Below are 20,909 nucleotides of genomic sequence, written 5' to 3' on the forward strand. Positions count from 1 at the left end.
TGATACCTGTGCAACACCGAGGAAAAGGCTTGGACATAGCAGTCACATTAGCATCTGGGTACAGCAGAGACGCATAAACTTTTGTGTATTGCCGAGCACCGGGGTAAGACAGGCCAGGAGGAGCTGTTTAATTTGGCTGAAGAATTTGTTTGCACTTTTGAGTGCAAGAGGGCCGCAGTAGCACCCAGGCCAACAACAACAGGCTGACAGAAGAAGCCCACCGTCTCTCACTGACCGATGTGCAGCTTTATCCAGAACTCGGTACACAAGAGGGATGAAGTGGGAAAAAAACCTTACCTCAGACAGAGAATCAGTCAAACTGGCTAACCACATAGACTCCAAAATCACACTCAGCCAGCCAGAAATCACATGCAGTCAGACTGCCAATGCAAAACAGCCAGCTTCCACTGATTTGCTTGCTTTGGCTTTGATAGCTTTATGGTCTTTGGGTCTGGATACAGCAGGAACATGAATGTGTCCTTAAAGACATTTACATTCTTTCTAAGGCTGGTTGCTAGAATCCACTCAATGCTTTTTTTTTCATGCTTTAAAAGGGTTGTAAAAGTTTTAGATTTCATTGTTTTGGTTTTCTTTTTCATTTTTGAATTATTCAGCATTTTTACCCACAAAAATACCTGAAAGTAAATGCATGGTAAATCTAAAACACTAAAACAATTTGATTATTGTGCTTGGTTGGCGTCTACATAAACATGATTGACTATGTCAGGGGTGGGAATGGCTTAACAGACTAGCCATTGAGAGGCGCACTGCTCTCAGTGCCGGTTCCAAGCCTGGAACCTGAAAGTAGGAGAGCTGCATCAGGAAGGGCTTCCAGTGTAAAAACTGTGCCTAATAAGAAAAAGTATGCAGACCAGAATGATCCACTGTCCACTGATTACAGGAGCCGAAAAAAAAAAAAAAAACTGGGTTGCACATAGATCTAAAGCATGTATGATTTGCATACCAGTTAACCTATTTGTTACCACATTTGGCTTATATAAGCTTCCTCAAAATAAGAATAGCTTTCACATGGTAGCTTCAGAAGAAGGACAAACCAGTATCCCATAAAAGTATAACAAAGTAATATCGAAAACCTACTTTAAGAACTACCTTTACTGTTTACCTCCACAACAGCTTTAAAACTACCCAAAATGTTGTCCTAATTCCTGAATGTTCTGTAAAAGCTGTCTGTCTGTCTGTCTGTCTGTCTGTCTGTCTGTCTGTCTGTCTGTCTGTCTGTCAACGCTGTGTTTACTCATGAGTTACATTCATGGCAGGAAAGGTTTATTGTGGGTGCTTTGTATCCATTACGTAGTCTCTGATATTATATGTATATTCCTAATTTAGTAATTGTAATGAAGTTCAAAAGTTTTTCTGTTTTTCCAAGGTTAAAAATGTCTTTCATTGTTCCAGCTATGGAGAATTTTTGTCTTTCCCTTTGGTATTTAGGGTATGTGTTTAATTGTGATGGGTAATTGGCAGGATTGCGGGGCATTTGGTTCATTTACTTGACAAACCGAAACTTCCAATAGCGGTTCAATATTGTTTAAATTAGGTAAATGGAGAGACCAAGGTAGCCACTTGACTTTATCCTGGTGTTCATCACAATTTTAGCATAATTTCAGTAGTGTATTGAGGGCATTATCATCCTGGGATATGGGAAAGTTTGAGCACCATAAGGTGCACCTGGTTCTGGTTCTTTTACCATCAATCCACCAAATAGTAGAAAATATAGTGAGTTCACTCTGCTGAAGGATGCAGCTTGTCCTTGTTTATCAAAGACTAGCAACTAATACAACAAGTTTCTAATGTCTATTTTATGGTACCCTATGGTGAGGTATGTTGTTGAATCAGAATCCAATCTTTAGTAGTTTTTTTCATTGCCTAGGGACCCGTATTGTTATCAAGTACCCATGCAAATTTGGTTACCGTTTTTGTTCAGGGACCAAGCATACCAGAGTGAGCCAGGATGCATTGTAGGATGATCCACCTAGCAATATATATTATACGTATGTACCTAAAGTTGAAAAACCTGCTGAAACCAGGTGTCTTGTGGAGCCTATGTTAAAGCTGTTTTGACAGCACATTAGACAAGTGGTCCTAATGCTTTGGTACAACAGTATATGGTTTAACTATCTGCACCCAATAAACCAAGATAAAACACCAGGAAGCTGTGTGATATTAATAACTGGTAGCACAGTTAAAAATGCAGGGTAACTCATAAAATGTAAAAAGGTTTTTTACAGGTACGGGCGAGCAAACAGGCTGTAAAAGTAGTCGGGTGCAGCGCAGCATGTCGGGTTGAAAAAGCTGTAGCGTGCAGCTGCTCAGCACAAAGACCTGATTGAGAGCAGAGCTGCTAGGTGGCCACTGATTCCGCTCTGTTTGGCTCAGCTCCTGCACTGCTGGCTGTTTAATGTCCAGCCTCACAACAGTCCGCTGTTCTGACCAATCACACCAGCCTCACCTGAAGAAAGGTGGTCTGAGGACTGAGGAGATGTGGTGTGTGGTGTGTGTTCTACAATACCACATTCAGCCTTTTCCAAAAGAGAAGAACACACACTGCACACCTGAGAGTGGAGACTGACGGGATTAGTTGTTTTTGTGTACATACAGGAACTCGGCTCACCTATATTGATGGCGGTCTCCTGCTTGTCGCCGGTCAGGATCCAGATCTTAATGTCAGCCTTCATTAGAGTCTCAATGGTTTCAGGAACTCGATCCTGCAGCTTGTCCTCGATCGCGGTGGCCCCCAGCAGCTGCAGATTCTACAGCAGAGATTGAAAAGCATGGCTCAGTCAACTCACACTCACCACATTAAATCAGACAATACTAGAGCGACGCAAGGTAAAACAGGATGGGTTTAGTTTTGCTGTATTGTGTAAAAAAATAGGCTTAGTGGAATCACTCTGCAATGAATGATGAAATTAAATGTTAACCAAGACAAAAAGTTCCTAGCTAATGACCAAAGTTATGTCTTTACAAGCTATGTATACATGAATTTGGGCAGATTATCCCATTTGTCATGACAAGTCCACATCTGTGAACTGCTGTCTTTGAATCTCTCTACAGGTATTCAATGGAGTTTACGTCTGGGTTTTTGCTGGGCCACTCAGAGATATTCAGAGGCCTGCCCTAAAGTCCAATTTAGCCATAAGGCAAACTAAAGGTTGAGCCAAGCCATTTTAAAATTACCAAGGCTGTAGTAGTTATGATAACTAGTGTAAATTGTGGATCTTTGTGGATTCAAGTGTGTTGCTTTCCACACTGTCTCTAATCAATTTAAATTTCAATTGGAGGACTCCAATTCTAGACAGATACTCCTTCTACACACATTTTCCTTCTAGAAGAAAAATACTCTGTACAAGACTGACTCAGCACAGCACCAGATTTGATTCTGAACACAAGTATAGCTCAACAAAACTGTGCATGAACCTGATCAACAAAGTCAAAGACCAAATACATGTAGACATTCCCAATGATAGTGACCGTCAGCCACCACCTTTTTTGTTTTGTTATTTAGATGTTTAACACCATGCTTACACAGTGGTTATATTCACAACAGGAAGGGTAGGAAATTCTCATCTGTCAGTCTATAGTCCTTGTCAAATGTTGTTCTTACATGTTGTTCTTTAGATGTGTTCTTTTAGACCAATTCCTTTTAAGAAATTGAGGATTGTTTTTATCTCAACTTGATTAAGAATTTTTCTCATAGTCTTAGGTATTGCTTTGGTCAGTGTTTGATAGAAACACGTATTCGGCAGGTATCACAGAGTGGGGGAGCTTCCCTTTTTACAAGGTATGAGTGTGTTAATCGTGTGTGTCAAATGCGGCATCTGGTATAGACACCATTTTCAGATCACAGATAAATGCTTAAGTTCGACTGAAAACAAAAGTTAAATTGATACCATATTAGTCAGTATACAAATGAGAAAATAAGTATTTGTTTTAGTTATTTAAAATACTTTTAAAAAATATAAAAAATTTATTTATATATATTTTTTCTTTGTGGTCAGAAGCATGAGGAAACCTGACCATAAGCTTGTGGGATACCCTGTTACAAAACCATGAGCACAATCTGACTATGTGTAGATAGAGTTTAGAGAAACAAGTAAAACACTTTATTTGATCTTAGGTTCACAGAAACACTTTTTCAAGCCATTGACTGGAGTCGTATAAATTGTGACTTGTCACAATGGAATTGTTGTTAGCGTCCTCTAACTAGGAATGGTAAGGACTAGGAGTAGTAAGGACTGCTAGCTGTGGTAGCACCAGCAAGTAAAGCTCAAAGAAAGGAATTAGTATTGCTAACATTTGCTTCAGCGCAGCAGATTAAAGTGTCTGAATCAAACTACTTCTTCACCCTAATTAGTTGTTACATTACAAATGTAATATAAACTGCAGTGCCAACAACATACACCAAGTATTAACAATACAAAAAATGTGTGGGGTTATTGCTAACCTCTTTGTTTACAATCCCAGTGTCACTGAAGACATTATCATAAACAAGAGTGCTCTAGGAGTACAGAGCAGATTTCTCAGACTCCAGATGCAGGAGTGTTTTACTTTACTCAGCTGACCCTGTGTGCCCTCAGAGCTGGGCGAGGATGTGGGATCAGGGAGAGAGGAGTACGGAGTGTTTAGCAGAATTACGGTCAAGCGCTGACCACACTGGCCTGGCTGTCTGAGCATGTCTGAGACAGAGAAAAGGCAAAGAGCAAGAGCAACAGCGCAGAAGAGAGTAAAGTGCTGTGTGGCTGTTTGAATGTTTTTCTTAACAAGCCGCTGACCTTTAGCGCAACCGCAATCTTTTCAAAGGCGCCAGAGCAATGACCAAACCCTTGAGTGAACCCCTTAAATTAAAAAATATATATGTTTGGAGGAATAATACAAAATATTTATTTACGGATTGCAAATGTTAGTCTTACGTTGAGAATTTCAGTTTGGTTTCAGAGCTTTATTTTTACTAGTGGCCTCATTTTGGTCAGGGTTGCCAAGCATTGGGTGCAAGGTGGGAATACACCCTGGATGGCACATCAGGGCATCACATACTCACAAGACTGAAAGTTGCAAATAAAGTGATTTTGTGTAAGCAGGTTGAGAAAATCAAAGTACATGAAGTGAACCCACAATACAGAGGGCAGCCCAAACGTCTCACAAACACTGACCTTAGTTCAGGATGGAACCCAGATCCCCTGGACCCACTGCAGTGTGGCCCCCATTCTGGCACCTGCAGCATCACGCCGCAGTGCTTTTAATGCATTGCTTGGATAGAGCCATTATACCCCATACAGGTAGGAACTTACTGATCTGAGCTTATGCCTTACAGCCCCCTGCTGGTGTGATTGCGTAACTACAGACAGTCCGTGACTGGCACAAGCAATTCAGACCGTTTCAGTTTTTAATCTCAGGTCTGACGTGATCTTAAGAGGAGGGAGGACATGGTCGGTAGGGAGGAATGAATTATATTTACAGACTGCAATAAAAACATCCAAACGAATATAAAAGAAGGTTTAAAACATTTCAGGCACTCATGAATGAAGATGTTAGATTTAGGTGCACCCTCAACACATCGACAGCTTCTCTTAGCTCATTCTAATGCTTACAAAGCACTACAAAGTTTTCCCTCTTCTACATAACGGCAGTGTGTACGGCATTAATGAAGACAGTATGAACTTTAAACGGACTTTACAAAACTGAGTAGAATGGCAGTACTGAAAAGGAACACTGATTGTTGTACGTGTGTGTACATTTGTGGGTGTGTGATGGCGCTGACCTTTTCAATGAGCTCATAACTTTCTTCCATTTTGAGCGCTCTGTTCTGCAGGGAGGTGCAGGCTCGATGATAAACCTCCTGCCACTGCTGATATACTGATTCTGATACGTCTGCCACGGCAAAACACAGCGTACGCAAACCTACAGATAAACACGCACACACTTTCAGAAATTGTATATGGTTTTACATGCATAATAGTACATTTATTTAGTGACTTATTAAATTAGTAAGAGATGATCGTAGCCGTCACACCCCTATTTAGCCAAGTCAGTGTTAGTGTTAGCCAACTGCTAGTCTGACATGGACAAAACCATCTGGGACAGTGGTGACCTAGTGGGTAGAGCTTTGGGCTATCAAACAAGAGGCTGAGAATGTGAATCCCAGATCTGCCACGCAGCCACTGTAGGGCCCTTGAGCAAGGTCCTTGGGCACCATACAATGGCTGACCCTGCGCTCTAAACCCAGCTTCCAAACGAGCTGGGATATGCAAAAAAAAAAAAAAAAAAAAAGAATTTTGTAATGTATATGTAAATATTATTAGGATTTTAACGTCATGTTTTACACTTTGGTTACATTCATGACTGAAGTGGTAGTTACTCATTACACAAGATTCATCAGTTCACAAGTTTAATGTCAAACACCGTCATTGACAATTTAGTATCTCCAATTCACCTCACTTGCATGTCTTTGGACTGTGGGAGGAAACTGGAGCTCCCAGAGGAAACCTACACAGACACGGAGAGAACATGCAAACTCCACACAGAAAAGAGCCGGACCACCCCACCCGGGGAATCGAACCCAGGACCGCCTTGCTGTGAGGCGACAGTGCTACCCAAGCAGATGAACAACATTTAGATTATTAGGGATTATAGTAGCTTTCAAACCCTTATTTAGCCAATCAGGTGTTGACTCGACATGGACAAAAAGCTGACTCAGCCCGACATGGACAGGGAAATCGGTCCAGTTGTTCATCAACTTTGGCATTTTACCACTAACCTTAAAGTCACCTAAAGCAAGAAAATAAAGATATACTGTAGATCTAAACGCCAATTTAGCCCACCTTAGGACTATGCAGGAACTATACACTAATTAATCATTATTTATCACTATTACCCTTGAACAATGCTTACTTATTCTTGATCTAACATGAATGAAAATGTTAATCTTGCTATTCTGTATTCACACACAAGGGGGCAGACTGTATACAGGATAACTACCAGAAAGGCTAACGATGACTGCAATGCTACAGTGTGGTACCACATCATAGTAGATGATTTATGCCCCGAAAAGGTTTGCGTGTGTTAGTTATTACCCTCTGTAGCAAACTGCTCCAGATGTTTCAGTGTGATATCCTTAAATCTGGAGTTGTCTGCCAAGCGGTCATAGATGACTGTGTCCTGTAAAAGACAGAATCAATTTCAGCACTGATTATTTATGTATACACGCATCACCCACCCGTGATTTGATCAATGCATCTATAACACTGTGTTCATGTATAGCTGCTCTCACACCCACAGGTCTGGACTGGAGCCGAAGCCATCACCGGCAGTGTATAAATAAAACAGTCACGCTCAAGCCTGAGACAAAGGTTTGTGATTCTGCATGCGCGTCCATGTGCTTGCGTTTAGAAAACCACTACTGGCAGGGCAGCCAGTGGTTTGCAGCACTCTGTTTCCATGGTGACAGACAGATACTCACAGCTCCTTTACAGTAGAGACGGATCTTTCCAGATTGTGTGCGCATGATGACCGACATCCTCTTCCTGGCACTGAGGAATAAAAGAACAATAATCAACCAGCAGTGTAATAAAAAAAACAAAAACACTCTACCTAAACTCAAATGACGTGATTATTTTCTTCTTCGGACAAGGAATTAAAGAGATATTCCTTTATTAATCTTCATCAACCATTTCTTTCCGATCTGGGTCATAGTGGATCCAATGCATGTTCTAAAAAGACTGAGAATCACACGTCGTTCACTCAGTCGTTCACTTGCAGGCAATTTAAAAGAACGCCTTTATATGTCATATGTACATGAGTACAGTACAACTAAATTCTTTTTCCCCAGAGCGCAGGGTCAGCCACTGTACAGCATCCTTGGAGCCGAGAGGGTTAAGAGCCTTGCTCAAGAACCCAAATGCATAGCAGAGCCTGAATTCAAACCAACAATCTTCCGGGTTGATAGCCCAAAACTCTACATACTAGGCTACCACTGTCCCAGTTTGAAGAAGTCAATCCACCTAAATACATGTGTTGTGAAGTTGGGAAAAAAACCCACATGGATATGGGGAGAACATACAAAACCAAAGTCCGCAGGTTCTACCTGCTTTGCAACCATTCTGCCAATATATGAACAGTGCATTTAAATACAACTGTACCTTGTGAATTCCAACACATGCAGCAGCTCAAACCTCTCCTCCTCACCAAGCTGAGAGAGAAAGAGAGAGAAAATAAAAAAGAGAAACTTATTAACCTAAGATATGCTATATATGCTATTCAGGTAGTAAGCCATATTTCAAATAAATGCAGTGTATTATTTATTATAATTATATTTTACATTATTTATACATTGACTTGTACATTTCAAATTATTTTACATAGTTTTGTCATTTTATATTTAAATTGTATGTAAAGGTGATCTGTCGTTTTAATTTCCATTATCTTAATGCTGTTTTGTTTAAAAATAAATAAATAAATAAATAAATAAAATGTGACCAACATCAAATTATGCAACTTTACATCGGTCAAAAAAAAAAAAAAATAAATAAAAATAAAAAAACCACACAAAACAAATCACATAAAAATAAATGTTAAAATATATGAAATAATGTACTATATAAAATATTTGAAAATGTTTTTAAAACAGTGTCTTATTTACAAGACGTTCATTAACAATAGTTTTCGCATTCTGCCTCGTGGCATTTTTGGTTTATTGCAGTTTAATCAAACGTTTGTTTGCGTAAGTGTAAGTGGTCGACATCACCCATCAGGTACAAGCAAAAAGTCGTTTTTTTCTTAACATTAGCATCAGTTAAAATGTGTAAAGTTTATTAAAAAGACAGTAAAATGTACACTGATAAGTAAAAACTTAAGACTACCGGCCTAATATGCTGTAAACCCAGTTTTGACTTGCTGAGACAGACTCCACAAGACACCTGTAAGAGTCCTATGGTATCTGGTAATAGGACAGTACCAGCAGGTCCTTTAAAATCTGTACATTGCGCAGTGGATTGTACAGTGCATCCTAGTGCCATCTTGTCCATATGAGATTGGATCAAACAGGATGCATCAAACTACTCAACTCTAATCCATTGCTATGACTGTTGTGTGCCCACATTTACATTTTACATTTTAGACATTTAGCAGGTGCTTTTATCCAAAGCGACTTACAGTACTGTGACAGTATACTGTCTAAGCGATTTAGGGTTAAGGGCCTTGCTCAAGGGCCCAACAGTGACAACCTGGCAGTGGTGGGGCCTAAACCAGCAACCTTTTGATTACTAGTCCAGTATCTTAACCGCTAGACCAGCGTTTCCCAACCTTTTTTGCACCACGGACCGGTTTCATATAAGATATTATTTCACGGACCGGCGGGGAAGGGCAGGTTTTAATAATATTGTAAAATTAGCTTTTTTCGCTGCAACGAGACGCTGCTCCCACCTAGGGGTGACAATAAGACAATAACACCCGAAACAGAAGCAGTGAAAACTGCGGCCCTTTAATAAATAGCCCGGAGGTTGGGGACCACTGCACTAGACTACATCTGCCACTGCCCATTTACAGATGCTTTCAATAGGGGCATGGCCACTTTGACTGGTCCACGACTACTCAGTCCCATACACATTTACCTCATTAGCAGTGTTAAAATTATCTGCAATTTGAGCCATAGTAGCTCTTTTGTTGGTCTGTATGAAACAGAACAGCCTTCACGTTCTCTGGCATCAATGAGTTTTGGCCTCCTAAGAACCTGCTGGCGATTTGTGGCTGGCCATAATGATTTGGCCCTTATCAAAATCACTTGGGTCTCTTACCCCAGCCATATGTGTTATATTCACCCACCACTAGCCCAACAATAAAGGTATTAATTAATGGGAGAAAACATCTTGTAAAAAACAGAATGAACAGTGTGGTTTACAGGGGACTGGAGTAACTCAAATATCCTCTTTGTTTACAACTGCGTTAAGCAGAAAAGCATCACAGAACAGAGAAACCATCAAACCCTGAAACTAATGGGCTACAATGAGACAGCAAAATCATCAGAATCATCAGATACCAGCCAAAATGCAATAAAGACGAGCTCACTGGTGTCACTGCCCTCAATGACGATGAAAAGTCAAGGAAATGAAAAAAGGAGAAAAAGAACTGCAAAGGATAAGACGTAGGGACTGGTATCCCAGCACTAAACACCAGCACTGAATAAAATCGACAGACAGAATCTCTACAATAAGCACAATGTATCATCCAAAAATAAAGATATTTTCTTCTGCTGCAAGTTTCCACAGAATGCTTTTAACCAATCCATCCACCAATCAGCAGGTGTGTTAAACAGAACCTGTGAGTAGATGTAAACTGAAAGCAGCCTTGTGGCTTTGACAGCACGTCCTGTGCACTCACCGCCTCGATAATGACGCTGTCTGGAGTCCTGGCGCTGAAAACAAAGCCAAGGTTGCATGCTGCACGAACCAGAGCTCCTTCATCTGGAGAGGAAAAACAGAGCAGGTCAGGACATAGGTTCTAGGATCAGTAGTCATGCTAATCAGGCATCAAGTGTTAATTCAAAATATGTGTAGACCTGAACATCAAATCTATATGTGCATCTTATTATTCCAGAAACGAACTGGGTGATATCATATACATTCATTCTGAAGAGGGATTCTTTATGGGTTATTATATATGGCTGATTTTATAACAGAATCATAACGGGGCTGATTTTATAACAGAATCATAACAAAGCTGACTCTATAAAAAAACCATAACAGGGCTGACTCTATAGAAAAACCATAACAGGGCTGACTCTATAGAAAAACCATAACAGGGCTGACTCTATAGAAAAACCATAACAGGGCTGACTCTATAGAAAAACCATAACAGGGCTGACTATAGAAAAACCATAACAGGGCTGACTCTATAGAAAAACCATAACAGGGCTGACTCTATAGAAAAACCATAACAGGGCTGACTCTATAGAAAAACCATAACAGGGCTGACTCTATAGAGAAATCATAATAGAGATTATTCTACAGTATAACAAAAATAACGGCTGACTCTATAGAAAAACCATAACAGGGCTGACTATAGAAAAACCATAACAGGGCTGACTATAGAAAAACCATAACAGGGCTGACTCTATAGAAAAACCATAACAGGGCTGACTCTATAGAGAAATCATAATACTGTATAACAAACATAACAGGGCTGACTCTATAGAAAAATCATAATGGAGATCATTCTATAACAAACATAACAGGGCTGACTATAGAAAAATCATAACAGGGCTGACTATAGAAAAATCATAATAGAGATCATTCTATAACAAACATAACAGGGCTGACTCGATAAAAAAAACATAAGAGATCATTCTATAACAAACATAACGGGGCTGACTATAGAAAAATCATAATAGCTCAGTGGGTAAGGTACTGGACTAGTAAACAGAAGGTTGCCGGTTCAAGCCCCGCCACCACCAAGTTGCCACTGTTGGGTCCCTGAGCAAGGCCCTTGATCCTCAATTGCTCATCGTGTTCTGCTCATTGTGTAAGTCGCTTTGCATAAAAGCGTCTGCTAAATGCTGAAAATGTAAATGTAAAATGTAAATAATAGAGATCATTCTATAACAAACATAACGGGGCTGACTCGATAGAAAAAACATAACAGGGCTGACTATAGAAAAATCATAACAGAGATCATTCTATAACAAACATAACAGGGCTGACTATAGAAAAATCATAACAGAGATCATTCTATAACAAACATAACGGGGCTGACTCTATAGAGAAACCATAACAGGGATGACTCTATAGAAAAATCATAACAGGGCTGACTCTATAGAAAAAACATAATAGAGATCATTCTATAACAAACATAACAGGGCTGACACTATAGAAAAATCATAATGGAACTGTTTTCACCCCACAGACGGACCAATTCTTCAACTAAAACATTAACTGGATTTATTAAATGGGAGCTTTTATGACAAATTATTGAAGGGATAATTCATCGCTATTTTGACTGGAAGGTTGTTAATAAATACATCATTCTGTGATTTACTGACTGATCAGTGTGATTAAATCTGGAGGGCAGACCTGGAGAGGCAGCCTGGTAGGTGATTGCGTCATCAGTGCGTTCAGGAACGGCTGTGTGACAGATCGCCATCATAGTCATGAAGTCCATGATCACAGGAGCGGTGGGCTGTAAGAGAAACACAGTTTGTTTAAACAGGCTTTTACACAGCTAGGCACTCTAGAAAATACACCACACACTGTAGTATATGTTTACCATATGGCCAAAACTATGTGATCGTTTAGGATATTCTATTTTAAAACCCATAACCATTAATATGAAGTTGTTTAGTTCACTATAGTGAGATTGAAGTGAAGGGTTCGTGCAGGCGACAAGGAAAATCCTCCTTGCGATGTACAGAAGCTGAAGGACCTGCTGGTAATGTCCTGGTAACAGATACCACACAGCTCCTTCAGATGTCCCGTGGAGTCCATGTCCCGGCAGTTAAAGTGAGCATTAAAGCTCAGGTATACACTGACTGACACTGTCAAAGTTTATTCACTCTTAAACCAGAATAACATTAAGTAAGAACAAATGTCAGTCTGCAGGCTTCAACCCATGTAATGTTTTCCACAACAGACTTATTGTTCTTTGTAAATAGAATTAAGGTACTTTTATAACGTGTGTCCTTGAGTTTGCTCTTTGATGGATAATTGTGTAAGAGAACAAAGCAGACTGAATAAAAAATATCAAAGGCAGGATAGGAAAGGATGAGGAAGGTTATCGAGAGGACCGCGTTTGATCTAAACTGAAGGCTTACCACAAAAGCCAGGTTACATTAATACACCAGGGCTTTACAGAATTCTGTCATTTAAAGTTACTGTAGCAAAATCATGGATAAATGAATGACACTTCATATTTTAATTTAGTGAGGGAAACATGAAGGTTTGTTTTGTTTGTTTATTAGTTTATTGGTTACATTCATGACAGAAACGGTAGTTACTCATTACACAAGGTTCATCAGTTCACAAGGTTATATCGAACACAGTCTTGGACAATTTAATATCTCCAATTCACCTCACTTGCATGTCTTTGGACTGTGGGAGCAAACCGGAGCACCTGGAGAAAACCCACACGGACACGAGGAGAACTCCACACAGAAAGGACCCAGACCGCCCCACCTAGGGATCGAACCCAGACCTTCTTGCTGTGAGGCGACAGTGCTACCAACTTAGCCACCGTGACGCCACGGAAAACACGAAGGCAGCCAGAACAAGGTTCAGTTATCATCATGTTTATGGGACTGGATTTCTTTGGACATAAAGGTTACATTTAAAATAATTAAAGTTCCCGAATTCATCAAGATTCTTTTTTCAATTTGACTGATTTTTACACTCATACATTTCATTTGCTTTCATTTTCTTTCAATTGTACCTAAAGCCCCACTCTGTGCTAAACAGGAATAACACCACTGTTATCAGTGACACAGTAGATATAAGAAGGTATTAGTTCTGGGAAGCGGCTCACATATGGCGACTGGTTCTGTCCCAAACTCTGGCTCATTGAGCACAGCTAAGCAGTTGTGAGGCCCTTACAGTACTTACATGATTGCTTTGGAGGTTTTCCAGTAAGCTGGGGTCATTAAATCCTGCTTCCTCCATCGACTGAGAGCTGTGACTGCAGGCAAGAGAGAGAAAAAATATATAAGATCGTAAATAGATCATAAAGAAGCCTGACATGGTACTGAGCTTTCTACTGGAGGAATTTCTGGCAAAAACCACAATTTTAATAACATTCTTGTTTACAAAGATGTGTGTAAGTATAACTTTAAATATTTCAAAACAAATTTTAAAGTAGCAGTATTTTGTTGATACTGCCATGTCAAAATTATACATTAGGCCCTATCTAATTTACAGCTGTGAAAAGAGCCATTTCACGCGTAATATACAATTTGCTGTAAATTCAAAAGTTCAGGTTTGTGTTTAGTGATTTGATGTTTTTCATTAGCGTAACATTCAAGTGCTCCACGTTTACTGGTTAATTTGTACTATGAGGCAGTCCTTGTGTAACCAAGTGTAACTGTACATAGAAAACTATTGGGAGTATAATACTTTACTGGTTTGTTCTTTTAAAGCGCAGCACAGACTACAGAGAGATGATCACGTATGTAGAGAAGAACACTTTTTCATTGATTATAGAATCCCCAAAGGGACAAAATGCACCCAATACATAAACACATACATCAAACATTGTCAGCACACAACACCACAGAAAAGTCTGTTAGACTAGCAATCCTACAGCAATTCATTTAGCAATCGCTTAGTCAAAATGTCCAAGATGGCGAAGTGTAAAGCAACTAAAAACACGACTAGGGTAACAGACTTTGAAAAACTCCCAAATGATGACAGTTTCCTTTTATTATTTCTCTTAAAAAAAGAAAAGAAAATACTGTATTTGCGCTTATCTTTTATTTATCTAAATAATGAATGCCCTTTTATTTCTGAGGTAGGTACAAACTATGCAAAACAACTTTGAATTAAGCCCAAGTTGGCTTAAAAACCCTGAATTTGGCAACCAGGCGTATAGCGCCAGCGACGTCAACAAGGCGAGGTGTATAGCACCAGTGCCCTCTGCTGTTTAAAGTGAATATTGATTCATTTTACATGTCAGATTGATTTGAATCGTGGAATTTTTTAATCGGTTATTAACTGTATTGTGGTGAATCGTTACATCCCTACCTGTTACTGCAACAGACTTACAGCATGATGATGATGATAGCTGGGATTTATTGCCACGTCAGCACGATTACGGCTATATACGTGGCATGTCAAGTTTCTGTTTCATATAAGGTTGACAAAGTTTTTAGAAGGTGGGGTGTGGCTTGGTACTCCCATCATTTCTTTTATTACATAAGGTATACTAGTTTGACGGACTTACAGCATGACCTGATAAAGGCTGGGACACATGTCAGTGGCAACTATAAGCAGATCACTAAACAAGCAAGGTCTACATGGTTGGGCTCTCCATCGCACACCACTCTTGACCAAAAAACAGAGGAATGGTTGACTGGAATACACTAAATGTATTTTGCATAGGCCTGCAGAGTTCTAGGACACAGTTCTATGGAGTGGCAAATCAAAATGAAAACTCTTTGATGATATGGATCAGTGGTTTGTCTGCCACAACAAGACAAGGCTTATGACCAGCATAATATGGCCAAACATGTGAGTGGGTCACTGATGATGGGGATTTTTTTCTGCTGCAGGAACTGGCAATCTTTACCGTATGACTGCCATCCAGGATTCACAGAAATACCAAGACATTTTAAGGAGGAATGTTCTGGCTTCTGTGTTAAAACAGAACCATGGTGATAACTGGACTTTCCAGCAAGAAAATGATCCCAAGCATTCTTCCAAGTCAACCAAAGCTTGATTAAAGGATCAGTCCTGGAATAGCCAGAAGTGTCCTTTTCTCAGTCTTTATATTTAAATCCTATAGAAAACCTATGGTGGATTTTACAGAAAGCAGATGCAGCACAAAAGGTATTAAAACTCAATGAGCTGAGAAAAATGGAGCAACAAAAATAACACTTGTATTAGATTAATATCTGGTGCAAAGCATCCAACATGTACAAGCAAACTCAATTTACACATTGCAGGGTGTAGCATTTTTAGAAACACTATTGATCTTGCGCTCTATGATGTATAGCCTGTACTTCATCAGTGTGATAGTGGAGTTATTTATAGGATACTACTGAACAGGCGTTTTTTTTTAGAGCACCATTTTCCAGTTTCCTAGTTTTCTATCACTGTTATATCTCTTCTAAAAGGAGTGTGTAAGGTCTTAAAATACTGCAGTACTGAGCAGGAATAAACGGTATAAAACCCCCTTATTCCAAAGCCAACAGCTGTTTAATGACTACATTGCACCTCCATTAATAATTTATAAAGACCTTATATAGCCTAAATCAGACACATTTTTTAAAATCCGAAATGTGTGATAAAACAGTGGCTGCAGGAACTGCAGGAGCATCAGTCAGAAAAAAACTGTAAATGCTATTACTTAATGTTTACATTACCTATATAATAACTGGATTACTAAAAAATATTGACAATTTGATTAGAAGATTTATTGGCTGGTTGAATGCCTCTGATGACAATTTATTGACTGGCATCATAAAGGAATCATAACAGGGCCGATTCTACACCGGAATCATAACGGGGCCGATTCTACACCGGAATCATAACGGGGCCGATTCTACACCGGAATCATAACGGGGCCGATTCCACACCGGAATCATAACGGGGCCGATTCCACACCGGAATCATAACGGGGCCGATTCCACAACGGAATCATAACGGGGCCGATTCCACAACGGAATCATAACGGGGCCGATTCCACACCGGAATCATAACGGGGCCGATTCCACACCGGAATCATAACGGGGCCGATTCCACAACGGAATCATAACGGGGCCGATTCCACAACGGAATCATAACGGGGCCGATTCCACACCGGAATCATACCGGGGCCGATTCCACACCGGAATCATAACGGGGCCGATTCCACACCGGAATCATAACGGCCGATTCCACAACAGAATCATAACGGGGCCGATTCCACAACAGAATCATAACGCCGATTCTACAACAGAATCATAACGGGGCCGATTCTACAACAGAATCATAACGGGGCCGATTCTACAACAGAATCATAACGGGGCCGATTCTACAACAGAATCATAACGGGGCCGATTCTACAACAGAATCATAACAGGGCCGATTCCACAACAGAATCATAACGGGGCCGATTCTACAATAGAATCATAACGGGGCCGATTCTACAACAGAATCATAACGGGGCCGATTCTACAACAGAATCATAACGGGGTTGATTTGCTTACAGGATACAGAATAGTTACTAAATGCCACCCAAAAAAACACACAAAACTGAATAGAAGCTGAAACAAAAACTGAACATCATTAGCTTTTCAAATATAGGATTCATGCCGCTCATGTGACGCAGCGGTAAAACACGCTAGCACACCAAAGCTAGGATTTTGAATACATCATATCAAATCTCAGCTCTGCCATTCGTCAGGGCTGGGCAGCTTGCATGAACAACAATTGGCTGTTCACAGGGTGGGATAAGCCGGACCAGGGTTCCTCATAACTGGTGCAATTACGACCTCTGCTGGCTGATTGATTGCGTCTGCACAGAGTTATGGAATAATGCTGATCAGGGTGTGAAAAGAGGCAGTCGGTACTGCACACATGTCGGAGGGGGCGTGTGTAAGTTGCGAAGCTCCTCAGCAGTGGAGAATTGTATCGGTAGAAGTGAAGCGTAACGCCATCAGGGTAACTGGATACGACTAAATTAGGGGAGAAAATTGGGGGGAAAAACTGGAAAAAAAAAAAAAGCTGTTAGGTCAGGACTGTGCAGGCCAATGGAGTTTCTTTAAACCAAGATTTTCTTCATGCCTTTATAGACCTTGCTTTGTACACAAGGACACAGTCATGCTAAAACAGGAAAGTGCCTTCCCTAAACTGTCGCTGTTAAGTTAAAAGAATATAATATCCTTATATAAATGTATATATAAATTTATAATACAGCTGTTTGCAATTATTGTCGCTGAAACACACAAATCCAATAATTACACCAAGTGTCTGCAAAATTTTGTCCATACAGTGTAGTTTTCCATCTGATTATAACAGCAGTGTTCTGCTGCATGGTTAAAGTTAGGCAAAAACGAGTGTAAACTAAATGTATTTAAAATGTCCTCTAACAGGAAGCAAAGCCAGAGACTGTGTCTGAGAATCATAACAGAAACACTGTAGGAGAAACTGATCCAGAGAAAGGCAAGAACACAAATCAAATTGGTCATGCTCATAGGATTTCGACTCTGCATCTCTACACCACCAGATTCTAATTTCCTGTCTTTTATTAGCTTTTAAGAAGGACACATACTGGAATATTCTGCTTTTACTCACACCATATAACAAACCATGCACACACATACTAAACAAACAGAAGTTATCCTACCAAATCAGTTGGTATCAAAGCATTAATTAATTTAATAGTTCACAAACTTTATCTGCAGTGCCCCTTTGTAGATTAGAATATTTTAGAGCCCCAGACCCCAATTCCGACACACGCCTATAAATCCACTGGAAATAATTTTAAACACTGTAATTCATACAAACCTGCAACATCTTACTGAACAAAACAAGTGACATGCATAATGAATGTATCTTAAATGTTGACTGTATAACAGCATTCATTGCTTTGAGCTGGTGAAGACTCCTCTGCTGTACGTTTAGCTGGAGCTTGCTCGCAAACGTGTCCATCTTTTGCTAGCAGTGGTCAAACATGCCTCATTTTCCTTGCTGCCCCTACAAAAGCTCTGCATCCCAATTACTTGTTTATTAGGATTTTAACATCATGTTTTACACACTTTGGTTACATTCATAACTGAACAGGTAATAGCTGGTTACACAAGATTCATCAGTTCACGTCTTTAATATCAAACACAGTCATGGACAACTTTGTATCTCCAATTCACCTCACTTGCATGTCTTTGGACTGTGGGAGAAAACTGGAGATGCCGGAGGAAACCCACACAAACACAGGAAGAACATGCAAACTCCAAACAGAAAGGACCTGGACAGCACCACCTGGGAATCTTGCTGTGAGGCGGCAGTGCTACCCACCGAGCCACCGTACCCTGTGCCCTACTTAAGAAAGATTTGTTTATTGTTTGTTTATTAGGATTTTAACGCCATGTTTTACACTTTGGTTACATTCATGACAGAAATGGTAGTTACTCATTACACAAGGTTCATCAGTTCACAAGGTTATATCGAACACAGTCATGGACAATTTTGTGTCTCCAATTCACCTCACTTGCATGTCTTTGGACTGTGGGAGGAAACCGGAGCACCCGGAGGAAACCCATGCGGACACGGGGAGAACATGCAAACTCCACACAGAAAGGACCGGGACCGCCCCACCTGGGGATCAAACCCAGGATCTTCTTGCTGTGAAGCGACGGTGCTACCCACTGAGCCACCGTACCCTGCGTCCCACTTAAGGAAGCACTGAATTAATTAGAAGTCAACAACATTCAACATGCACACAACAGGTGAGGACTCCAAACCCAGAAAGCTATGGGAAAACACATGCTTCATGAACACAGCACAACTGTCACATTCAAGCTGAGAAATACACAGTCAGTGCAGCACACAGACACACTGTAGATAATGACAGAAATCAGTCATACACAAAAATCCCAACTGCATTTCATTCATGTGTGCAGAACCCACTGTGTTTCTGACATAAAGCAGTAGTGCGAGTAGTTCCGACAGTGAGATTACTACAGTGCTACCTGTTCTACTGATATTTCTACCTGATAAAGCACGTAAAGCACGTATTTGTAGAAGCCAAGTCCACAAGCAGCTTTGCGTCTGAACCCTATCCACCGCATATACTCTGTTACTGACATGTCCATGTACTGTATGTAATTTCAGGGTTCACACAGACACAGGGAGACCATGCAAAGACCATGGCCACCTTCCTAATATTGTGTTGGTCCTACTTGTGCTGCCCCATACACAACAAACTGCGCTGCACTGTGTATTCTGACACCTTTCCATCAGAACATTAACTTTTTTTTTCAATTTGAGCTACAGTAGCTCGTTTGTTGGACTGGACCACACAGGTCAGCCTTCGCTCCTCACGTGCATCAATGAGCCTTGGTCGTCCATGACCCTGTTGCCGGTTTACCACTGTTCCTTCCTTGGACCACTTTTGTTAAATACTGACCACAGCAGACTGGAAACACCCCACAAGTGCTGCAGTTTTGGAGATGCTCTGACCCAGTCGTCTAGCCATCACAATTTGGCCCTTGTCAAACCCGCTCAAATCCTTACACTTGCCCATTTTTCCTGCTTCTAACACATCAACTTTGAGGATAAAATGTTCACTTGCTGCCTAATATATCCCACCCACTAACAGGTGCTGTGATGAAGAGATAATCGGTGTTATTCACTTTACCTGTCAGTGGTCATAATGTTATTCCTGATGTCAATGTTAGTCTCATTGTCATTATATTTTATTATGCCATTATACATCCTAAGAGGGTGTAGGAACATGCCAATATTCATTACAGCACAGGTAGTTACACAAGATTCATCAGTTCAGGGCCAGTGATAGCTCAGTGGTTAAGGTACTAGACTAGTAAACAGAAGGTTGCCGGTTCAAGCCCCGCCACCACCAAGTTGCCACTGTTGGGTCCCTGAGCAAGGCCCTTAACCCTCAATTGCTCATCGTGTTCCGCTCATTGTGTAAGTCGCTTTGGATAAAAGCGTCTGCTAAATGCTGAAAATGTAAATGTAAAGTTCAATTTCAATGACTAACACAGACAATTTTGTATCTCCAATTCACTTGCACATATTTGTACTGTGGGAGGAAACTGGAGCTCCCAGAGGAAACCCACACAGACACAGGGAGAACATGCAAACTCACACAGAAAGAACGCAGACCGCTCCACCTGGAATCAAACCCAGGGCCTTCTTGCTGTGAGGCGCAGTTCTACCCACTGAGCCACTGTGCCACTCCAAAGGTGATTAAATGAAAGCTGGTGCAGCACAAAAGCCATCAAAACTCAGTGAGCTGGGAGCTTTTGCATGACAAAAACACCTTCACACAAAGTGTAAGTCATGATTCAGGATATAAACGTTTGTATTAGATTAATATCTGGTACAAAGCATCCTGACATGCACAAGCAAATTGAATTTACACATTGCAGGCTGTAGCATTTTTAGAAACACTATTGATCATGGTGATGTGATGTATAGCCTGCAGTTCCTCAATGTGAGAGTGAACTTATATATAAGATACTACTCAACATTTTCCAG

General features: G+C 40.5%; 1 protein-coding gene across 4 annotated transcripts in view; it reads right to left on the reverse strand.

The window, feature by feature from the left end:
- atp8a1 (ATPase phospholipid transporting 8A1) overlaps window positions 1-20,909 on the reverse strand; it is a 164,516-nt gene that overhangs the window by 67,912 nt on the left and 75,695 nt on the right. For all 4 annotated transcript variants that reach the window (XM_063000680.1, XM_063000679.1, XM_063000681.1 and 1 more), the window contains 8 exons: window positions 13,599-13,671; window positions 12,078-12,183; window positions 10,390-10,472; window positions 8,154-8,203; window positions 7,475-7,544; window positions 7,089-7,173; window positions 5,777-5,916; window positions 2,630-2,768 (listed from right to left, as the gene is read on the reverse strand). In XM_063000680.1, coding sequence (XP_062856750.1) covers window positions 2,630-2,768; window positions 5,777-5,916; window positions 7,089-7,173; window positions 7,475-7,544; window positions 8,154-8,203; window positions 10,390-10,472; window positions 12,078-12,183; window positions 13,599-13,671 — 746 coding nt within the window. The remainder of the gene's footprint in view (window positions 1-2,629; window positions 2,769-5,776; window positions 5,917-7,088; window positions 7,174-7,474; window positions 7,545-8,153; window positions 8,204-10,389; window positions 10,473-12,077; window positions 12,184-13,598; window positions 13,672-20,909) is intronic.

Source organism: Trichomycterus rosablanca, chromosome 8 (assembly GCF_030014385.1).
Source record: "Trichomycterus rosablanca isolate fTriRos1 chromosome 8, fTriRos1.hap1, whole genome shotgun sequence".
Classification (NCBI taxonomy): Eukaryota; Metazoa; Chordata; class Actinopteri; order Siluriformes; family Trichomycteridae; genus Trichomycterus; species Trichomycterus rosablanca.